The sequence below is a fragment of the Panicum virgatum genome, chromosome 8N (genome assembly GCF_016808335.1).
Source record: "Panicum virgatum strain AP13 chromosome 8N, P.virgatum_v5, whole genome shotgun sequence".
In the NCBI taxonomy this organism is placed as follows: Eukaryota; Viridiplantae; Streptophyta; class Magnoliopsida; order Poales; family Poaceae; genus Panicum; species Panicum virgatum.
The window spans coordinates 10,628,284-10,652,301 of NC_053152.1; the positions used below are offsets into that span (position 1 = coordinate 10,628,284).

The window sequence follows — 24,018 nt, forward strand, 5'->3', positions numbered from 1 at the left end:
GTGGAATCTGCAAGGTTTTGACACTTGGAAACAGAGGACATGGAGCTACTCCAAGAAGACATCATGGCCTTGTTTGGCATTCTACAAAAATAGCACGCACGTTTCCCGAAAAGAGGATCTCGCATGCATGAAGTACTAAATGAAGTCTATTTGTAAAACCTTTTTAGAGATGTGTGTAAATTTTCGCGACGAATCTAATGACGGTAATTAATCGATGATTGGCTACAGTGATACTACAGTAACTATCCTCTAATCGCGTGGTCAAAAACCTTATTAGATTCTTCAAAGTCACTAGCGCGAGGGTTCTGGAGTTGATTTTGTAAACTGTCTTTATTTGACACCGTAATTAGCGGTCAAAATGTCACTATTCATAGCACGCTAAAATTCTAGCGCAAACCAAACAAGGCCATGCAAAGTGACAAACGCCGTGGAGAACATTTACGTCACCACCCACAGGACGGCAATTCAACGTTAATGCCAGGCTAAGCTAAGCTGCTAGCAGCTAAACTAGCTATCAAATAAACAACATTCTGTGGTGGACAGCAAGAGAGACAGATTCTTGTAAGTCCACCTCCAAAGGCTGTCGACTTCGCCGGCTCAGGTAATAATTTATATGACGTGGAGGAGTGAGAAGATAGGAGATGTCTCGCACATCTCCCGATGAGCTCTCTGTCTCTGCTCCTTTCATGCTGTGCAGTCACAGTGTTCCATACTTTGCTTCTTTTTTTATTGTATCGAGACTCCACGTTGCCGGCTATTTCGCAAGAACTGTTGAAAATGGCCTTATATACAAATGCGACAGACTTGAACTTTCGTTCATCTTATCAAGTATATAAGCCACCGTGTTATCAATGCTACCTTTCAAGTTGTGGCTACAATCTAAGCAAGTTAAACCTGCAGATACAATCCATCCAACCAAGCTATAGGCAGTGCCGGTGGATATGGAGAAGGGGCAGGAGATAGCACCATCAGATGTCGAGAAAGGTCCAGAGCAGCACGCCATCGACGTCGGCCACCATGTCGAGCATGCTGATGGCAGAGGCGAGGACGGCACCGAGCAGAAGAGAGTGGCTGTGGCTGAGGAGGTGCAGAAGAAGAGCGGGAGAGTGGCAGCCCTTGATGCCTTCAGAGGGCTAACCATTGTGGTACACACTCAAGAACTTGTTTGGTTTTGGTTCTTCAATCTGAAAAGTTCGATTCAGCTTTCGTTTTGTGAAGCGTAAAATGTTTAAGTGTCATCATATGATTAAATTCTTCGAGTTTCGTTACTTGCAGCTCATGATCCTGGTGGACGATGGCGGCGGTGCCTATGAGCGGATTGACCACTCACCGTGGAACGGCTGCACTCTGGCAGACTTCGTCATGCCGTTCTTCCTCTTCATAGTTGGTGTTGCAATCGCCTTTGCGTTGAAGGTGAGTAAGCACATACACACCTGAATTGACACTTCCATAAATACGCTGAAGCTCTTGCACCGGTCAATTACTTGTCACAAACGTATTAAGTTGCCGGAGGAAAATAACTGGCTTCAATACTCTGGATCTCTTGCTCTGATACAGAGAACTGATCATTCTAGCAGAGAAAACTGATCATCAAGTGAACATGATTGCAGAGAGTTCCAAATATCGGCGCCGCCGTGAAGAAGATTACTATCAGAACACTGAAAATGCTCTTCTGGGGTGTGCTTCTCCAAGGTAATTCTTTTATTACTATGATTCTTGTTTGCAGCTCTTATTCCACTTCCTGTTTTGGTTGAAAGATTTGATGATATGTACAAAGGTGGATATTCTCACGCTCCGGATGACCTCTCTTATGGAGTGGACATGAAGAAGATCAGATGGTGTGGCATACTACAGGTTCACTTCATCCACCAATAAGAAAAAAAAAACCACCTCCTTACTCTCTAAGCAATAACTTGAATTCTTTCCTTTGCTTGACAATGGCTCATCAGAGAATAGCTTTGGTGTACTTCGTGGTTGCTCTGATAGAGGCATTCACCACAAAAGTAAGGCCTACCACGGTGCGGTCTGGTCCTTATGCCATTTTCGATGCGTATCGATGGCAATGGTACGCAATTTTTATTCTTCCTGATAGTTTGAATAACCCTGCGACTGCACATATCTTTCCAATTTTCTATCGATTTTGAAAATGATGAGCATTCCTGGCCCTACCAACAGGTTAGGTGGTTTTATCGCATTTGTTATATACATAGTTACAACATTCTCGCTATATGTCCCGGATTGGAGCTTTGTTTACCACAACGATGGCGATGTCAATGACGGCAAGCAATTTATGGTATCTTCAACTTTTCCTGGGCATGGTGTAATCACTGAAACCTGTCGTATTTGATACAGTACATGCTTGTTCCTGCAGGTACAATGTGGTGTGAGGGCCAGCCTGGACCAAGCCTGTAATGCAGTTGGCTATGTTGATAGGCAGGTTTGGGGGATTAATCATCTCTATACACAGCCAGTTTGGATCCGATCAAAGGTACAACAGAACTATTAGTATTTGTCACTGGCAGTGATATGTTTTTTTTCCCAAATCACAATTCATATTTTAATTGACTAATATATTGGACATTTTATATGGTTAGAATTACTAAGTCTGTTCTGTTCACCTTGTTCAGGATTGCACATTCAGCTCACCTAACATGGGTCCCCTGCGAGCCGACGCACCAGCGTGGTGCCTTGCACCTTTCGAACCAGAAGGCTTGTTAAGGTTGAAATCTGACAACACTAACAGATGAAGCTGAGTATTTGTAGTCAACAATTCAAGCAACTGACAATCATTTCCTCTTTCAGTTCAATATCGTCAATACTATCAGGAACAATCGGGATACACTATGGCCATGTCCTGATCCATTTCAAGGTTATTTCTGAAAACTTGCTTCGACCTGTGAGTTTTTAAGAAATGCAATGCAATGTGGTCAAGAAAGTTTCTGATTTGCAGACTCACAAGGAGAGACTGAAGCACTGGCTTCTGATGGGCTTTTCGCTCCTCGTGCTCAGCATTCTCCTACACTTCACCAAAGGTACTTATCCATGGATTGATGCATATTTCCTGTCATACATCAGCTGCCATTTGCAATCCTCGAACTCAGGTTTTACATGCATTGCTCCGCTCTTGCAGCCATCCCCATCAACAAGCAGCTCTACAGCTTCAGTTATGTCTGCTTCACCGGCGGGGCAGCAGGAATTGTTCTCTCAGCTTTCTATATACTGGTGTGGTTCATATTAACATTCTTTTACCAGAAACTTGTTCAATTTCATTTTTCAGAGAACTAACAAGTAAATAAATTATTGCATTCATTTTCTGACGGACAGATTGATGTCTGGGGCCCGAGGACTCCATTCCTGTTCCTGGAGTGGATCGGCATGAATGCCATGCTTGTGTTTGTCCTTGGAGCACAGGGAATATTGGCTGCGTTTGTGAATGGATGGTACTACAAGTCACCAGATAACTCTCTGGTAAGTAACAAGGTTTGTCTCCGTTCTTGCTCCAAACCTCTGCGAGTAACCTACTGAACTTTTGATTTTGTTTCTTTGCTTATATTTTTGCAGGTCCATTGGATCGTGAATCATGTGTTTGTCAATGTCTGGCATTCACAGAGGCTGGGTACTCTGCTCTATGTCATATTCTGTGAGATTGTGTTCTGGGGTGTTGCGGCAGGCGTCCTGCACAAATTGGGGATTTATTGGAAACTGTGATTGCTTTTGGGGCCATATTTGTAAAATGAAAGCATCTACAAATATGTGTATTGTTTGTACGGTCGTAAATCGGCTCGTTAATTCCAGTGAAACATCATTTTGTATGGTCGATGCGACAGCAACACAAGCATTGATGCTGTGCATTCTCAAGTTGCAGCATGCCATGTGTATTCAGAAGAGTCCTCTGCGACAGAGATACTGCAGTCAGTTCTGGACAGCATGGAAAGGAACTTTTTTTTTCTAAACGTGCCATAACATGTACTCCCTCTGTCCCGTATTACCTGTCGTTGGGGAGCCCGGCACGAGCAACAAGGTGAAAGTTAAAAGACCTGACATACCCCTACGAATTCAATACACATAACAGAAAAAGTAGTAGCAGGAGATGGAAAAAGGCGTGGCTGGGCGAGCGGATGAGAACAGAGGGAGGTGCGATGGGCCAATGAGGGTGACCGGTGACGGGATAAGGCTGCATGCAGGCCTAGATGGTAGGTGTGGGACCCACGTATAATAGCCTAGACGACACATAATTCGGGACAAAGTACTGCAGCCGACATATAAGTCGGGACGGAGGGAGTATTTTATCAAGAGAGGAAAATAATAAAATCACTATAAATTTTAGTAGACAGAAACTAGTAAGGCGGATACATAAAACCATCAAACAAGTGGTGGGCGACCCAACAACAAACAGACTAGCAAGAACAACAAGGAAGGAGACTCCCAACCCACAAATCTAGATGAGAACACACAATTGAACCGGCTAAAAAGACGCTACAATGTCGAGGGAGCAAAAATCTACTACAACAAAGACGGCAAAGCATCCACCCAACTAACCAACCAAGGTGGCAAAGCATCCACCCGACCAACACGACAACGGCGGCAAAGCATCCGCCGGCAAAGAGAAGGGCAGCAAAGCATCCGTCAGACTCAGCCTGGGCGTTTGGTCTAACCGATCCAAACCAATCGGTTCTTCGTTTTTTTTGCAGTAAACTCGGTTGCCAGAGAATAGGAACCAATTGATTCCTAAGAAAACTAGGAATCGAGCTATTTCGCGTTCGGTTAATTCGGTTTGGTTTCGGTTAGAACCAAACTGACCGAACAAAATGTTCGTGTGCTCCGCTAGTCAGCCGATGTGTGTGACTGACCAATGGGATCCACTGACCATAGGACCCCATGACAATCGATGACTGTCGACTCGGTCAATGTTGACTGGTCAATGCTGACGTTAGTAGGGCCCACTACTGATGTCAGTAGTGCTGACCAATCTGGTACCATCATGCTAACATCAGCATTCCATGTGGCGCGCTCTTGTGCTGCCACGTGTCACCTCTATGTGTTTTCCTTTTTTAATAATTATTTATTAACTTCGGAAATGGTTTTAAACTTAGAAAACTCACAATAAACTAACTAGACCTCCGAAAATTATGAAACTGGTTTCATAGTTCTTCTCAAATCATGATTTATCTGTTAGAGTAGATTTTGTTGTGAATTAGATCTTATTTGGGTATTTTTGTGCTTTTTTGCTCCTTGGTCTCTATGTTTATATGTAATTACAATTAGGTCCCTACGAGAAGGTGCCGACCGACATCCCGAGCGACTAGAGGACCCAGGAGAGCTTCCCCAGCACCCAAGAGATCTAGGAGGATGCCCTGGATGATCAGAACCCCCGGAAGCTTAGGAAGCCGACAAAGAATCGCCAGGTTCACCCCCATCTACGATTTGAGTACCTACTACCTATTAGGCATTGCTTGCTAGATATGCTATGCTTTGCTTTATGCTCTGATGAGGTGAACCTGCATAGCCTTTTGCTTTACCTGAATTCCTTGAACCCCTATTTATCCATGTTTGAGTATATGATATGCTTTGGATACGACTTGCATGTGTATGTGTATTTGCGGGATTTTGTGATGATAGTTTTGGCTACGGAGCACATGTTGTGGGTGCATTTTCCCTTCGGAAACACTTCCTTTTGGGAAGACATGGAGGACTTGAGGAGTTGTGGGCCATACCTATATTCGGTGCCCACCGCAGAACCATAGCGGCGAATACGCATTTGTAATGAAGATGCTTGTTTCGGCAAGTAAGGACTGAGTTAGATGAAACTGGTGATGGAACTATGTTGAACGTGCACACCACTTATCCTATATGCGGAAGGACCCGGTCCGAGCTAGCTACACACGACACCAAGCCTATAGGAGGATAGGGTATCAGGATAGGATAAGGCTGCATGCAGGCCTAGATGGTAGGTGTGGGACCCACGTACAATAGCCTAGACGACACATAATTCGGGACAAAGTACTGCAGCCAGAACGACATATAAATCGGGACGGAGTGAGTATTTTATTAAGAGAGGAAAACAATAAAATCACTATAACTAGCAAGGTGGCTCGCGCTAATAGCGGTAGCTAGTTTTTTATTTAATTCTTTAAAAATATTTACATTGACAGAAGAGATGTATTTTATAATTTATTTACCTCTCATTTGCTCTTGTTGAATATTATAATACTTGCAGCTTTCTATGCATAGGAGTTCATATCAATCATCACTTTTTATGTTGCTTTATTCTATATTATAGTTGCATATTTTAGTATTTAAACCTGCAAAATCTAAATTTGAGGATTGAATTCAATTTTGGATCACCTTGAATACGGAGCAAATTGTACATAATTGTATTCATATAAAGTTTTTTATAATTATGAAATATATTTATATGTATTTGATAGTTATCTTTGCCAACAATCTGTAACTTAGATGTTGGAGTTCGATTTGTATCTTGCAATATTTTGATTAATATTTAGCGAAAACATATCTAGTGTAGTTGTTAGAGCACTTAAGTAGCATCTAGCAGATCTAGACCTGACTCATCATCGGAGCGAAATAAAAATGAGCATGGATTAGACAAAAAAAATTTATGTTAAAAAAATAAGTTGAGGCCTCCTGCTGGCTTTGGTAAATAAATGTTATACAAAACTTATATATATGCGTGCTATGTTAATGCATATATGTTTTAAATTTTTTATTTAACCGAACCTATTATTATTTTTCCCACTTTGGTTATTGCACAATTTATTTGTTTTTAGCCCATATGACTACATATATTGGTCTACTTTAGAGTTTTGTCATCTCGGTGATAGATAGTTCCATATATATCTTTGTTTGTTGTTTCTAACTCTTTTCTTTATTTTTTATTTTCTCTAGCAATTTTTATTAATTTCTCTGTCTTCTATTTTGTTCCTCGGTATATTTGAAATCGATTAGTGTGTATCGCATCCGATGCATCTAATGGAGAAGTTTCCTGTTTAGTATTGTGCCTCAGGGTTTTTTTTTCTGAGCGAAGAGGAGCACGTACATTTGTTTGAATCATTTGATTTTGTACTGTAGTCAATCGACTTTGAGATAGATTAGCAGAGCTTCAGGCCTGTATCTGTGGCTAAAATAATTTCAGTTGTGGCTTCTTTGATGGAGCAGCTTTTTTTTATGGATATAGAGGTGTTTTGAAAACCGTTCGGTAGAACCACTTCTTCTATTTTTTCATGAATATATGAAAGATGTCAAATGTCCAACAGGACATGGCTATAATTTAATATTTTTCTCATTCTAATGATATTATTTATAGACTAAACCAATAAATTCACTTTTGTCCTTTTCTTTTGCCCTCATTTTCTCATTTTTCCTGCCTTCTTTTTCTATTCTCCTTTTTCTACTTTCCTTACCCGTTCAATCTTGGTGCTTCTTTATCTTTTTCTCTTCTCTTTCTCTATACTTCTTCAGAGGTATCGATCACATTTGTGTTCCATGCCTAGTGTGTACTTATAGAAGATTAGATGGGGATAATAATGTTAATAATTATCTATGCTATTTGATTCCTCACATGACTAACTCCCTGATTTTTCCCATGCATCTATTTAGATTGAGCTAATAATAGTCACATTTATTTGTAGGTTTCGGTGCTTTACCCTTTATCCCAGTGATTATTACTTGTATGGAACTATTATATGCCCATAGAATCATAATTCTTTGTTGACCACCATCAGATTAGTTTGTATAACTAAAGTTGTTCAAGAATATGCAATATTTATGATGATAATTCTTGTTTGGAGAAAGCATTGGTTCTTTAGAGGATATTTCTCTCACATTAATTCGTCTGCGTATTCATTGGCCCACACTTACAATCATAAGGCGCTAATGGTCTTGCAATAGATTGCAATATGTGAAACTCTGCGCATCATCATTATTTTTTCGTCCCTATCTTGACATTTGGTTGTTCCAGAAGAAATGGATTAATTGAGTTCGGCAATGATTTTGAGTAGAATCCAGTGTGCTTCATGCAGCTGCATGTACTGCATGACGTTCTTGAGACTCAAAAAGTTGTGATTCGGAATCTCGGGCAAAGACTATGGTCGCGTCGTAGTGCAGGGCGTTCCAAAGATTTTTCAAAGCAATTATCTCTTTCAATAGTACCAATACAATACAACTATGGTCGTGTTGTCACGCTTATGCTGCTGCCATTTTTTTTGCATCTTTAAGGAAGGTTAATGTGAGACATAGATGGTAACATGAGATTTTATGTCATGCGGACCCTGTATTTAACTTTAATTGGATACAGACACTTTTTGGTAGTTTAAAATATTGCATCTCATTAAATTAGACATGGACTCTTTTGTCCAATTTAGATCGTTAGATCTTCATTAAATCGAATGGTGTAAATCCTATACACAAATATTATTTAGATCTTCGTTAATTTGGAGTATTTATTAACTTTATTTGCCATGAAACTCAAACTTGGATTTTTATTATTGCATTTGATACTATTTATTTAGCTATTTTTCTTCTTAATATGATTCATAATCACTACACATATCAACAATAATTTTTTTAATTCTAGTTCTTGCATTTATCTATTTATTAATCATATTTGATGCCAATTTTTTTATACTTTTAATTTTTAATTTAGCTATTTGGCTAATAATAATTTTTTTGTCGTGTGCCAATACTAATTTTTTTAATTTTATAATTCCGAATTTGCTTATTTAGTAATTGTATTCAACATGGACTCTTTGGTTAAGTCCTAATTTTCTTATTTTTTTAATTCCAAATTAAGCTATATTTACTAATCGTATTTGGCATGGACTCTTTGTCATGTCTTTTTTTAATTTTTTAAATTCGAAATTAGCTATTTATTAATCGTATTTGACATCTCATCGCGTTTCTTTACTCCATCATCATCACGAAATCGTCCGTCCATCCATCTTCGACATCCCTTCACGTCGGGGCAGTGCCACGACACCGGGGGCACATCGCGTCGGAGGCTCACTCTGCCAGCCTGTTGCCTGCGACCACCGTGCTGCTAGCTACCAGTAGTTGCTAGGAATTCAAGTCAACATTATCTCTTTGCAAAGAGATATTAACAGTCCAGATTAATTCTAAAACATTTGTTTTTCCATCAAGCTCACGTATTACCCATGCCCCCCTCTTCTTCAATCGTCCAGAACGCATAATCGGTTTGCAAAACTTTTAACAGGTACTAACAATATGACATACTAAAAAATTAGTCAACTGACAACAGTTGGACAGTCATAGAATAACGTAGGAATTTCTAGACCCTCTCGACGAACGTGCTGGTTTGTTTTAACACTCCCTTAATAATATAATAGAATTTATACTTTTAATTTTAAATTTAGCTATTCAGCTAATATTAATTTTTATCTAGTGGTAATGCTATTTTTTAATTTGATAATTCAGAATTTTCCTATTTAGTAATTGTATTCAACATGGACTCTTTGATTAAGCCCTAATTTCCTTATTTTTTTAATTCCGAATTAAACTATTTACTAATAGTATTCAGCATGGACTCTTTGCCATGTCTTAATTTTCCTTAATTTTTTAAATCCGAAATTAGCTATTTATTAATCGTCTTTGATATGAACTCTTGAGTTAGTTTGAACCGTTAGATCTTCATAAAATCCAACGGTGCAAATTCTTCTTTTTTTTAGATTAATGTGGGAATTTCTAGACCCTCTCGGCGAATGTGGCGGCTTCTTTTAACACTCCTTTAATAATATAATAGAATTTTTAGTAGACAGAGGCTAATAAGGCGGATACATAGGACCACCAAGCAAGTGGTGGGCGACCCAACAACAAACGGACTAGCAAGAACAACAAGGAAGGAGACTCCGAACCCACAAACCTAGACGAGAACACACAACTGAACCGGCTAAAAAGAAGCTACAACGTCAAGGGAGCAAAAATCAACTACAACAAAGGCGGCAAAGCATCCACCCAACTAACCAACCAAGGTGGCAAAGCATCCGCCCGACCAACACGACAACGGCGGCAAAGCATCCGCCGGCAAAGAGAGGGGCAGCAAAGCATCCGTCGGACTCAGCCTGGGCGTTTGGTCTAACCGATCCAAACCGATCGGTTCTTCGTTTTTTTTGCAGTAAACTCGGTTGCCAGAGAATAGGAACCAATTGATTCCTAAGAAAACTGGGAGTCGAGCTATTTTGCGTTCGGTTAATTCGGTTTGGTTTCGGTTAGAACCAAACTGACCGAACAAAATGCTCGTGTGCTCCGCTAGTCAGCCGATGTGTGTGACTGACCAACAGGATCCACTGACCATAGGACCCCATGACGATCGATGACCGTTGATTCGGTCAATGTTGACGTTAGTAGGGCCCACTACTGATGTCAGTAGTGCTGACCAATCTGGTACCATCATGCTAACATCAGCATTCCATGTGGCGCGCTCTTGTGCTGCCACGTGTCACCTCTATGTGGTTTCCTTTTTTAATAATTATTTATTAACTTCGGAAATGGTTTTAAAACTTACAAAACTAGACCTCCGAAAATTATGAAACTGGTTTCATAGTTCTTATAAAATCATGATTTATCTGTTAGAGTAGATTTTGTTGTGAATTAGATCTTATTTGGGTATTTTTGTGCTTTTTTGCTCCTTGGTCTCTATGTTTATATGTAATTACAATTAGGTCCCTACGAGAAGGTGCCGACCGACATCCCGAGCGACTAGAGGACCCAGGAGAGCTTCCCCTGCACCCAAGAGATCTAGGAGGATGCCCTGGATGATCAGAACCCCCGGAAGCTTAGGAAGCCGACAAAGAATCACCAGGTTCACCCCCATCTACGATTTGAGTACCTACTACCTATTAGGCATTGCTTGCTAAATATGCTATGCTTTGCTTTATGCTCTGATGAGGTGAACCTGCATAGCCTTTTGCTTTACCTGAATTCCTTGAACCCCTATTTATCCATGTTTGAGTATATGAGATGCTTTGGCTACGACTTGCATGTGTATGTGTATTTGCGGGATTTTGTGATGATAGTTTTGGCTACGGAGCACATGTTGTGGGTGCATTTTCCCTTCGGAAACACTTCCTTCTGGGAAGACATGGAGGACTTGAGGAGTTGTGGGCCATACCTATATTCGGTGCCCACCGCGGAACCGTAGCGGCGAATACGCATTTGTAATGAAGATGCTTGTTTCGGCAAGTAAGGACTGAGTTAGATGAAATTAGTGATGGAACTATGTTGAACGTGCACATCACTTATCCTATATGCGGAAGGACCCGGTCCGAGCTAGCTACGCACGACACCAAGCCTATAGGAGGATAGGGTATCAGTGTAGGGCGAGGGTTCAGTATTGGTGTGAAGGGGTATTGGCCCTCACGTTTTCCGACACAGCAGGGAGAGGCTTCACAGACCCGGAAAAGCAGGATGGTGGTCATAGCCATTAGTTTTGTTACAGCAGACTGGTGCCTCAGAGTTAGTTGGAGTTGCTCCCGGATGGCCTCGGGGCGAGTGGGTACATGTGTGTAACCCCTGCAGGGGTGAAAACTATATGTATAGCCGCGTACTCGGTCATGTACAACTCTTGATCTGGCTTCGCTAACTAGAGTAGTGTTACTTCATATTTCTATCTCCTTCTAGTATGTTTTCCTTGCCGGTGCGCAGCTAAGGTGGCGAAGATGGGAGTTCCTCGCACCGACTTTGTTGTTTTTGAAGGTGTGTGTGAATAGGGAGTTCGGGATGTCGGAATGGCCCACATTGAGATATTTGAAAGACATATATTTATATACTTGCTTGCTTCTTGCATAGGAAAACCCCAGTCTTGTCCGTTGGCTATTCTTTTATCGTAATTGCATCCACTTCAATCTTGCATGCGGATGGTGATGTTGATCTATCCCATCCTTGGGGATAGTTTGGGAGATGCAGGGTCCAATTCGAAGACCAAGCCCGACAACGATGAATGAAGCTAAGGACGGTTCATGCTACAAGTCTTGCCTATGGAGGAGAAGTGTTAATAAAAGATGACCCAAAAGCTTAGCTATCGCTTTCCGCTTTTTGATTGATTTTCCTTTAGCCCAAGAGGCTTGTATCCGGAAACTCGTAACACAATTCTTTGGATTATGTAATAAATAAACCCTTATATTGAATTTATCGAGGAGTATTTCTGTGATATGTAAATAAAATGAGTTCTGTAGGAACTATTATGATGATACAGGAAGTCGGGTTCTTCTTTCGGAAACTCGGTTCGTTTCACGTAGGCCGGTCGTCCCCCGGGCGGCGGTGAGCTGGCCTGTGATCAAGAGGAGGAGACAATAAATCATTGGCTGCTGCAATGTGTTTTTTCGCGACAGTTGTGGTTTAGTGTCCTAGAAGGGCTCGGTTTGTAGGCATTAACCCCGAATCCTGGTGCCTTATTTTTCTTTGCTACAGCCTACAGCCAGCATCACTGCGTCAGCCCAGTTCCGACCGTGAGGGAAAATAAAGAGAGAAAATGGCACACTTCTATTTATTCGAAAATTCAGAATTTTTTTATGACAAATGATTATTGTTATTTTGTCATAAATATTGCGAGGCTTGTCATTTAGCATTATGATGAAATAAACTTTGTCACGATGTAGAATTGTATTTGTTCATGACGATTTCTTGTTTGTCTTAGTGCCATAATGACAAATATCTGTGATGTTATGAGATATTCGTCGCTTCTAGCATCTAGACACAATGATATGTGTTGTAGTACACGTTAACGCTTCTAGCATCTAGACACAATGAAGTGGGGCCAGCTGGCCTATGTTTTGGCCAAATTTTTTTTATAATTTTTATGCAATGCAAAAAATGCAAAGGTTTGAAAATTAAATATGCAATGCTGGAAATTAAATATGCTATGCTGAAGTCAAAAACAAAATTATGCAAGGAAATAAACTATCCTATATGCAAACGCAAGAATGAATAAATATACCCCATGGCCAGAGCTCGGGTTTTAAGTCCAGAGCGGGACTATCCATACATTGGCTTCGATTGTCCTCGCCAGGTGGGGACCCTGACGATGACACCTTCTTTCGCTACTTGCTTAGTGGGCTTCGTTTAGATCTCTTTCTTCTTGTATTCCAAAAATTTTACACGTCGGATCTTTCACTTCGCGTTCCTATAGTTATGCACCTTAATCTCCTTTCGAATTCGAAGTTTCTCTATGAATTCGATGAGAGCTTTGAGGGGTGGGATTGAAGGCTTCTCCAACTCCTTCTCGGACTACTTCCTGCTGAATGATTTGACTTGGGAATATTGTTCGACCTTCAGACGGAAGGCGAACCTCACCTTTTGCCCATTAATATTGAGCTGAATTTCTACAGCTCTCATATCAATGTATGCATTGGCCGTACTCAAGAACGGCCTTTGAAAAATGAGAGGGGTCATGGTGTCGTATTCCTTGTCAAGGATGGCGAAATAAACCGGGTAAAGAAATTATGTATTTTCACCGGAATATTCTCCATAATCCTTGCGGGATAACGATACTCATTGATCCGCTAGCTGCAAACACATGGCACTAGGAGCAAGCGCATGATGGTTAAGTTTATCATAAACTACCATTGGCATGATGCTGACGCTTGCTCCCAGATCGCAGAGAGTGTGCTTTAAGTGTTGGGCTCCGATCGAGCATGTGATGGTGGGGCATCTTGGGTCCTTCTTCTCCAAGAGAGGATCGGGTATAGCTACAATGCACTCCTCTATGAGCTGCACGACCTCGGTGGTGGGCAAGACCCTCTTATTTCCAAGGATACCCTTGATATACTTGGTACATGGGAAGCTGCATAGCATCAAGAAGTGCTATGTTGATATAGAATTTCTTGATTATCTCGACGAACTTGCCGAATTACTCATCGGCCACCAGCCTTCTTATCCGTTCTGGAAACGGTAAGGCGGTTGTATCATGATACTCTCAGGAAGCTCTTGGAGCTTCCTCGGTGTCTTCCAGGGTAGTAGAGGTGTTGGATTTGGTAGCCTCCCCCTGCACCTCGTCTTTAGCTTCAGTATTGCTGGCAGTTACGGTCTTTCTGTTGAGTTTCTGCATCTTGCAGGAAAGGTGGCTCCTGCGTGGACTTTCAGTCCATGTGGTTACCACACTATCATTCTCTTTTGGGGCTACTTCCAATTGCCCGGGCAGTTTTCTCATGTTATTGTTAGGGCAAGATGACAGCTGAGCTACTTGATTTTATATCATTTTGGTAAAACTCATCTGATTTTTAATAACAGAGTTACCTCTCTAGTTGAGCAGCCAAAGACTTCAAAATTTTATCATTAGCTAGAAATTTTTACTAATGTTATCATTAATTTGCTTTTGGCCATACACTAGACCTTTTAATGTAGGTTAAAAATATTATTAAAGTTCATACCTTGGTGTTAGCCGAAGTGTGAGGAACGTGGTGCCCGAAGATTGAAGTTGAGAAAGTGCCTAATTGCGCTCGCTATCTCTCTAGTCATAGACTAGCTAGCTAGGTAGCAGCAGCACGACAGCGGCATCACAAAAGAGCTGGATATAAATCTTTGGAACGACCTACCTCGTACAGCGTTCAATTTGGAGTACTCTCGAAAAAACCTTAAAAACACTAAACGAGGTGACCAAAGAAAAACAAATGCATGATTCCTTCGCTCCGTGGCTGCAAGCTGATCGAACCTGCATTATTCCAATCAAAGAGCAGCGTACTTAGGTTGCCTTGAGCTTGCGAACAAACTCCTGCATGCTTCGGTAGCTCGTGCCGCCCTCAGCAACGGCCCTGGCCGCCTCCTCGCCGGTCCTGGTGGCCCTCGCCCTCACCGCCGCGTCGGACATCACCTCCTTCACTTTCCGGCCGATCTCCTCCCCGCTCACCAGCCTCCCCTCCCCGTCCCAGCTCCAGTGCTCCATCCACACCCCGACGCCGCCGCTCACCACCACCGTGGCGTTCACGCGGTGGTCGCCGCCGCGCGGCCACGCCAGCAGCGGCACCCCGGCGGCCGCCGCCTCCGTCACCGAGTTCCATCCGCTGTGGCTCAGGTACAGCCCCACGGACGGGTGCCTCAGCAGAGCCTCCTGGTCCACCCACGCCTTCGTCACCAGGCCGCGCCCCTGCACGCGCGCCGGGAACCCGTCGCCGAGCACGTCCGCCAGCTCGGCGGCGTCATCCCTGTCCACCGTCGTGGTCTTGAGCACCCAGAGGAACCGGCAGCCGCTCGCTTCCAGCCCAGTGGCGATCTCCCGGAGCTGGTCGCGGCTCACGGCGCTGCGGTTGCCGAACGCGACGTACACCACAGATCGCGCCGGCTGCTCGGCAAGCCAGGCGACGGGGGAGCCCATTGGTTCCGGCTTGTCGTCATCCACCGTAGACGTGTGCGACTTGAGTGGGCCGATGGCGTAGACCGGCGGGAACCCGGGGACGACCTTGCCGTCTCTCAGGGCGGCGAGCGCGGCCGGCTCCAGGGCCTCGAACGTGTTGACCAGGATGCCGTCGGCGCCGGTGATCTCGCACAAAAAAGACCACCCAAAAAAAGACCAATCAACAATATATAACTTAGCATAACACCAATCAAGTTATATAGAGATATTCAGAGTAAGTCAGCAAATCTATGCATCGCGCGCGTGTCGCAGGAGGACGCCACCATGCTCCTATTCATCTTCCTCGTTGAGGTGGTGGAGGCTGGAGTTTGGGTCCTTCGGGGTGGGGGGTTGTGAGGTCCCGTGGTCACTATCGACCGTAGAAGATGGGGTGACGGTAGGGACGCTGCCGGAGGTTGGGGGATAACCAGTGGTCAGAACTAGAGTAGGGGAGCTTGACGTCGCCAAGTAGAAGTGCGTGCCGAAGGCAGATCGGAGGCGGCGACACCACCGGGACGGTGGCTGGAAGGCGGGGTGGGGACATTGCTGCGACAATCGCAAATGCGATGAATAGAGGCCCCTAACTAGGTTTATAAGAGTCTTTTGGATACTAGTTACACGATATTAATACATGTCTATATACCTTTGGTTAGCCCACAAATTTAGGTAAGGGCCTCCGCTCCCATTTTTAACAAAAAAAATAAAGAAAAGAAAAGATGAATAGGACCTGCGAGCAGCCGTCATGTAGCTCTGCATTGCCGCGTGGGGCCATGGACGAACACTTACGTTGGACCTGTGGCGATCGAGAAAGGCTCACAGCTGAGACTGCACAAAAACTGGGCCCAAGTGGTTTGATCGCTCGGTGATCGTTGTACAACATTTCGTAATCTGTGCACTATGACATACCAGCTCAGTTTTTGTTTAGAAAAAAGTTCGGCTTACACTCTCGAACTATCACAAAAGTCCAAATTTTAACCTTCAACTACGAAACCGGATAACAGAGATCATCCAACTATTAAAATGGGCAAATTTTGCCCCTTATGTGGTATCGAAGGTGGTATTCTATTTTGTGAGAATTCCAAATTGAAACTAAAAAATCATAAGTAATTCATTTCAAATAAAAAATACAAAATGGATATAAATTTTTTTCTAAAAATATAAACTATCTATTAGCACAATACTCGTCAGTTATTCTATTGGCATGCTACTTGTCAGCTATTCAGACCAATTTTTATATGTTTATAATATTTGGTTGTTTGTAATTATGCCTATTATTTTTAAATAATAGATAGGCCACATTTTTAGAAAATTTTTGGCCCTAGTTTTATATTTTTTTTGATTTAAAATTAAGTAGTTTTGATTTTTAGATCTAATTAGATTTTTTAAAAATATTTTAAAAAAGACAGAACCACATTCAAAACCACACTAAGGGTCAAATTTGTCCAGTTTCGACAATTGGAGGACCTTTGTTATCCAATTTTATAGTTGAAGGTTGAAAATTATTTTTTATGATTATTTTTTGAATTTTTCCTTTTATTTATACTTTGTTTCAGACAGCTACGTTAGTGTTAGCCCATGTTTCCAATCGCCATGGCGGCAACAGATAAACCAGAACGGAGGTATAATAAGTAGAAGAACCAATAAAATTCAGAAGTTTTTTTTAGGGAATAAAATTCAGAAGTAGACAACAGAGTGCAGGCAGACAGACAGGGGGCCCAAAGAGTATTTAGATCTCATCGGCCCATTACATACCGGCCCTGAGTAAACATGGCGACGTTCTTCTTCTTCTTCAATAAGATGTTGGCTGCCTTCCGAGTTGTATCCAGGCAGGACCTGGATGCTAGTGATTCTGGGCTTTTCTTCTCCTCTCTGCGCAATGTTTGGATCTTGCTGTCTTGCTCGCTCTTATCTGAAGCACAAGCATTTCATATCATTGGACATCGATCACTTCATCAGCCATGTGCAATGTGGTGTGCCGCTATCCACAGCTAAGCTGCGTTGGAAACTCATTCCTGCTTAAAACTGATGAACTGAAAAGACCGCATCCTGATCGCCATGTGTCCGTGGTACTCTGTTCTCCATCCATTCTCATCCAGCCAACCATGCCCATTTTGTCTGAAGTTGTTTTCAATGCGGCGCGATGATCTGTTGTTTTGTTCTTTTGCAATAACAAGAAGGGCTCGTTTATCAAGTCTCTGGTGGATGGTCATAAATCTCAAGGTGCTTTATAAAACTCTGCATGTTGTCTAGTATCCGAGGCAGGAACTGGATGCTGAACAAGAATTATAATAACACGAGGCTAGTTTGGGACTACCACACCTTCAGTTTTGCAATATCATATCTGTTCACATTCTTTTTTGAAACGAACACGGCAGGAGAGCTGCCGATTATATTAAAAAGAAGAGACAATATTGTTCACATTGGCCATGCTTATATACAAATAAGACACTAAAAAAATTACTAGCATTGAATCATTTGTATCCTGCTCAACATGTAGTTTGGCATTGTAATCAGATAGAAAGAATATTACAATGATCATACTCCTGATTTCCTCAAGAAAAAGATAAAATTGTGCAACAAGGAGTGTTTCTACATGAGTGCAGAAAATATATAGGTTACAGTGCTACCGAACTGCATGCCTGAACTTTTCTCCTTTAAATTCCCCCTTTTTGTTTCAAAATATATAGGTTGTAGTGCTCCTGGAATGCAATGAGTAACTAGCGACGACAGCGTGGACTGCAACTGTCCTGATGGACTGCTAACCGTTTACTGTCAGATCTTCGATTAGGGTGAGCCCTGCTGGGAGCCCGTCGAGGCCTTAAATTGCCATGCTACCAGCTAACATTAGTGTCAGAGCGTCCAATCTTTACAGCATGCATGCATGTATGCTCAATGATGCACTGAGATCTGCAGGTTCATAATCATTGAGCAGTCAGTTAGCATAATGCTTGCATATCGTTGCAGGGAAGATAAACTGTCTGGTCAATGTTCTTCTTGGAGGGAACAAGCATTGAGCAAAACTAAAAGAACGGCCTGCTACATCCATGGACCAAATGGACCAGAGGAAATAAAAGCTTATCTGCTTCTGCAGCTTCACCGAGTCCACGAAGTATAGTATAGCCTCCTTATCCCTTTATTCCTGTGTTGTTCTAAGAAAAATAATTCACTGAGACTAGATGCATGCATGGTAGTAATCTAAAAAAAATAATTCACACTTAAAGTAAATCTAGAGTCAACTTAATTCAGAGTTAAGATGCCACTGATTTCAACTTCTTTAGTGATAAGATACAGTTGGCCGGCCTATGATGACCCTGCGTCTGCATTTATATTCAATCGTGGTCACCAGCTGCAGGTCAACACAAAGATAGAGCATCCACATGGAGAAGATGAACACCAGCTATGAGTTATGCATCCACCCCCCAAGGTCAACCTGGCTACCAGCAAAATGAAGTGGCTGCAACAGCTAGATAGCTTGCCACCAAATACTCCGTTAAGTCAACACGTCAAAATATGGTAATGGAGCTGGATTTCCATTAGGCATTCAGTGGGCTATTATGTTCTCTTTTTTTTCATTTTTAGTACATATAATTTGTGGGTTAATGGTGTGATCTAGGAATATCCATGCCCACACGCAATGCCTCAGTGGCTTAGCAGATACATGCGTCAGAAAAAAAGCAGCAGTCTTTAGATGCTTTAGTTGCCACTATATGTGGTGAGGAAATTCTTTCATACATGGAATTATGAATTTTTCCCTTTAGAGAGTTCCTAACATTACAGTAAGACATAGTTGTTTGCATAATTTAATTGCATATTTACCTGAGTCATGGCAGCGACTTCTAATCTCTAGTAGTACAGTTAGAGAGGATAACCGTTTCCTTTATATAAAAAATGTGTCAGTAAAAATGTGAGATTTCAACAGTGTTCTATTGATATCATCGCTTCACTATAACCAAAGAGGATTTTTTTTTTTGTTGGGTGCTACAAGATTCTGACAAAGGGCACATTTTGACATCTTAATGAACTCACAAATGACCCATACCTCAATTGATCAGTGAAACGAGTAAAGCAGTACTATTAGACATGGTCAAGGTCCTTGGCAATCAACAATAAAAGAAACACAAAGACTTGCGTAATAGTGAACAACATGTACATCGCTATCAGCATTCAAGTCAGACAACCCAAGTCCAAGGGAACAGATTCAGAGTAAATCTAAGCAGAGTCATCCTCTGACCCACCAGCTGAGCACCAAGGACAGCAACCAACAAAGGCTTCAATTTCTGTTACCGTCACTTAAGAAACAGCTCTAAGTCTGCAAGATTTTCAACGCTTCCCCAAACAACAGCTTCTCGTGCTATAGTGCACTGTTTGAGTGTACTGCCCCGTGGTCCAACTAAGACTCTGCTACTGTTGCCTCAATCATGGGCATGGCTATCAAATAGTCAGTGACCCACTAGAATGATGTTGTTTTAAGTCAGTTTAACTGCTGTGTCCGTGGCAGAGAAGCAAGGTTATGCTTCTTTGTACACATTTTGACTTTCCCCCCCAATTTATAAGGTTTTACTATTTTTGTTTCATATCGATATGATGCTCTTCAAGATCAATAAAGCCTCATTTATCGGAAAAAACTGTCTTATTTGATCAATCAAATTGGCAGAATATCTATGTCTCCTTGTAAATTTAACCTTGATCCACCCAAGTCCTGAGTTTTATTTGGCCAAGTTGAATCCGGGTATTTAGTTTTTAACAAACATCATCTTGATCCTTGTTTCTAGTTAAAACAGAAGGATAAAACCTTATCCAATCTCACCCTTCTTAAAGGGCTAGTAGGAAACATCATTTTGAACTTTCGGCCAAAGCATCTCACTTTCATGCATGGGGTTGGGTGCCTGCCTACTGCTATCTTCTCAGTACCTTGAATTCTACGAGCGATTCTTCATCGAAAAAGGTCTTAATGGTCCTGCTTCTTCTGACGTGGCTTGATTACTCCGCTTGGAGCCTCGTTGGCACACATGTATGTGCAATGAGAAGCCATCATGCCCTAAACCCCACAGGAAGAAGGACAAGTGCCCCAAAAGCCATCATTTAACCCCTTCCTTTCCATCACTTTTTTTTTTGGTATCATCAAACATGGTTTGGTCACCTAATGAAAGCTCAATTCTTTCCTTTGCAGAGTAGGCTTACCAAGATCATGCCAACATGCCATGTGCTGAAACAACTTCTGTACAAAAAGGTTGCTTTAAACACTGCATATGTTCTAGGGAAATATTGTTACAACACTCAACCACTGAAAACCTACAGAACAACCTTCATTCTTTGGGGGCTAGAGAAACTTTTTATTGCACATGCAACAATAATTCTTCAAGCAAACACAACATCAGATCTAATCTCCTGCGTACACAAACAATGGGGAAATTTCAGCGTTTACCACACCCGGTTCTTATGCCAACCTGAATATCACACATAACTAGTGGGATGGAATTCATTTTTCTTTTACCACCGCATGCAATACCTATACTGCCTCTCTTCCTTAAAATAATAAAAAAGAAATTTTTATTCTTCATCTAACAAAAAGGTAATAATGCCTCCAATTCGTTGAGGACCGTTATGAGTCTGAACAGAATTTCCCTTCATCACTGACCGACAAAGCCTCCATATAATATGCATGGCAAAACAAAAACACAACCCACAGCCTCCATGTGGTTCTTCCACAAAAACAATTGCTTGGTCACCATGGCAGTACCCTACCATTCTCCTTCCCCACCCATTTACCGGCCATGGCATGGTGGTGCCTGCCGCGCTTCACTCCACCACCGCCCCTGCCTGCCACCGCTGCCACTCTCCATGTGCCCCAATCACTGCATCTGGCTCCACCTCCATTCCGGCACCCCCTACCTCTTCTGCAGCTCTCCTCTTAAAACCCACCTCTCAAGTCTCCGTTCCTATAAAGGCTCACACCCTGCAGCTCCGTCAAACGCACACCTTTCAGCTGTAAAGCTAGCAAGCTCCTACCCCCATTTCTTCCCTCAAAAATCTCAGATCAGCATCTCAGTGAGAGACTAGTCAGTTTCTGTGTTGATGTGTTCCATATTCCCGTCGCATTCGGACGTCGTCGGCGTGTCGGAGGAGGAAGGCGGCGGCTTTCGGAGCCCTGAGAGCAGAGCCAGCATGAGCAGCGGCGGCTCCCTGACCTCCCCTTCAGCACCTGTCTGCTCCAGATCATGGTACCTACTCTGATCAACTTTTCTTTTCTTTTTTTTCTTCTTCTAATTACCCTACATGTATAGGTCTATTTGGTTCTATCATTGCCTGTAAAATCATAGTAGTATAAATAAAGTAGGAGTATGATGTGATCAGTCGTCTCTCCTAGATTGCTGACTAGCAGCTAGGAGATAAAAGAATGAAATCATTAGTCAATAATTATATTGAGGGAACGATCGAATTGATGAAGGTCTATAAGTGAGGACTCGCTGCGGCGGTACGTGAGCTACGCGAGCGAGAGCTGCATCCAGGAGCTGCTGGCGGCGTCGGACTCCGGGCGGGGCGCCGGCGGCGGCGGCGACGACGGGTGGAAGGTGCTGGTGTACCAGAACGGCGTGGAGATATCGAAGCGGCGGGCGGGGCCGGCGCATGTGTTCCGGAGCCGGTGGCTGCTGCAGGACGTCTCGCCGGAGCAGTTCATGGCCGTCGCCAACGCCGTCGACGCGGCCAAGGTACCATTAATTACATTCTTGGTCCACCATAACATTAATCGTTTCGTGTGAGCTGGTAATATAATTAATCTGCTTAAATAAAGTCCTTAATCTGAGAATCATGGAATATATCCAAGGCAAAATAGCAAAGTCACTTTGCTGTTTGATATATTTTTTCTTTTGCAAACCACCACTGTCCACTGGTAGTAGTAGCTTCATTCTTTCATTTTGGTCAAAAGGTTGAAGATCGAGGTGGTTAAGACTTAAGATCAGATAAAGGGTTTCCCATCGGCTGTCGCGAACAGCTGGCGCGTAATCAATTCCTTAACAAAAAGCGACTGAGTTTTCTCAACCTCAAGTACTATCACTTCATGTGGTGGATGTGGTTTGGCTACAATCAAAAACTGCCTTTCGCTAATGGCGACGCAAGTGCTGTTTATTAACAACGCAAGCTAGTCAACTGCTTGGGCGCACAGCAAATGAAAGAAAAAAAATCTACTAGTATGCAAGAGGTAGCGTTTATTTTGGTGGTAAAAGCTGGCGGTGACAGTGGATGAAATACTCAGTGTGTCTGGTCGTAGATGGGTGGTAAAATAAAGCAAACGGTCCGTGACCGGCCGGTGCAAATTAAAAACGCACCGTGGTCACGCCACGCTGTGACATGAACCCGTGTTATTCTTAAAGCTTGCATTGTTTTTTTTTTCTTTCTTTCTTTCTAGTGATGAAGAGCACTAGCTAGGTATGTAGAAACGTGTCCATGAGTCCACAAGTACCACATGACCGCGAGTTTACTACAAGTACATACTTTATTTACCGCAAGATAAATTATTTGTTGGTTCGTGGAATCCTAAATTTTTTTGCATTTAGTGGTTCATGCATGCGAGATTCTTTTTCCGGGAAGCGTGCGCGCTAGATTTCTTACGGAACCAAACAAGGCCATTGTGAAGTTGCATATGGCCTTGCTGTGGGCATCTGACACCTGTCCCTCTGGGGGTGCTTTAGCTACTAGTCAATGTGGCCAAAGAAAGGTCAAAGAAACTAAAATATGGCCCACAATTAAGCAGGGCCGGCTTCTTCTTCTAATCTCTATAATTCTCTACACTACATGGAGTAGCCAGTGACGAGGCAAGCATGCAGGCAAGAGCATGATGGGTTGGTGAGCCCACAAGCACATGCCAGATCATGCGCTAGCTAATAGGCTTGTCCAGTGTCCAGTGACCACATCATCAGAGAAGCCGGGGATGCATGCATGGCATACGAGGATGGATGGTTGGAAGCGCGCGCGTGTGTCCTAATAGCAGTAATTAGTTATTACGGGTAGATCATGCAATGGTTAAGAGGAGGGGCAGATGCGCTGCTGCTGCAGGCCGACGGCCGGCCGGCCTCTGCATGTGCCCGCACGTTGGGCCACACCACAAGCACCCGCCCCAAACCCTAACGCAATTGATTAAGCGCCGTGTTAGGTTAAGAATAAGACCCGGCCCTGTTTGTTTTAGCCAAGCTGCCGGTATCTCTTTATAATGTAATTGGAGTGTGTACTGTAAATTTTAACCATCACAAGTAGGAACATATTTTTTTATTAATTTTACATAGTGTATGGTTAAGAATATATTTCTTTATTAATTTTAACCATCGTGTACTACCAACCACCAGACTGAGATATCTATTATCTTATTATTTGTCCAACAAACGGAGCCTCCACGTTCGCTCTTAAGGTATAGAAATTCTCACGTTAATCGAAAAAAAGTAGAAAAATAAAAATTACCGACCACTGCCATTATAATAAAAATTAGCCTAAAATACCCATGTGCCTAAATAAAAATCACCCACCAATGTCATTATGAAAAATTAAATATAGAATACCATTTAGCTATATATCATTTACAAATATATACTATTAATAAAAACTAAAGCTAGCAATAATCAATCAAAATAAAACGAAAATAAGAATAATTATATGCATAATATTACTAA

At 42.4% G+C, this 24,018-nt stretch overlaps 3 protein-coding genes across 3 annotated transcripts in view; 2 read left to right on the forward strand and 1 right to left on the reverse strand.

Annotated features, from left to right (window-relative positions):
• Nucleotides 1-878: 878 nt before the first annotated feature.
• On the forward strand, nt 879-3,864 carry LOC120686018 (heparan-alpha-glucosaminide N-acetyltransferase-like). The gene is made up of 13 exons (XM_039968177.1): nt 879-1,145; nt 1,276-1,413; nt 1,611-1,692; nt 1,778-1,854; nt 1,950-2,065; nt 2,176-2,293; nt 2,372-2,488; nt 2,628-2,719; nt 2,803-2,869; nt 2,951-3,032; nt 3,131-3,222; nt 3,325-3,468; nt 3,562-3,864. Exons 1-13 carry the CDS (start codon nt 942-944, stop codon nt 3,706-3,708), a joined length of 1,476 nt encoding a protein of 491 aa, XP_039824111.1. The 5' UTR covers nt 879-941; the 3' UTR covers nt 3,709-3,864.
• A 10,658-nt stretch (nt 3,865-14,522) lies between these two features.
• On the reverse strand, nt 14,523-19,180 carry LOC120684770 (UDP-glycosyltransferase CGT-like). Its single transcript, XM_039966650.1, has 2 exons — nt 19,172-19,180; nt 14,523-15,502 (listed from the first exon to the last, which is right to left on the reverse strand). The coding sequence occupies exons 1-2, from the start codon at nt 19,178-19,180 to the stop codon at nt 14,708-14,710; spliced, it is 804 nt and encodes a 267-aa protein (XP_039822584.1). The 3' UTR covers nt 14,523-14,707.
• Nucleotides 19,181-20,865: 1,685 nt separating this feature from the next.
• Nucleotides 20,866-24,018, forward strand: part of LOC120685286 (putative disease resistance protein RGA3) — a 46,938-nt gene continuing 43,785 nt past the window's right edge. Inside the window, exons 1-2 of the mRNA XM_039967116.1 lie at nt 20,866-21,576; nt 21,804-22,065. Coding sequence (XP_039823050.1) covers nt 21,431-21,576; nt 21,804-22,065 — 408 coding nt within the window. The 5' untranslated portion in view covers nt 20,866-21,430. The remainder of the gene's footprint in view (nt 21,577-21,803; nt 22,066-24,018) is intronic.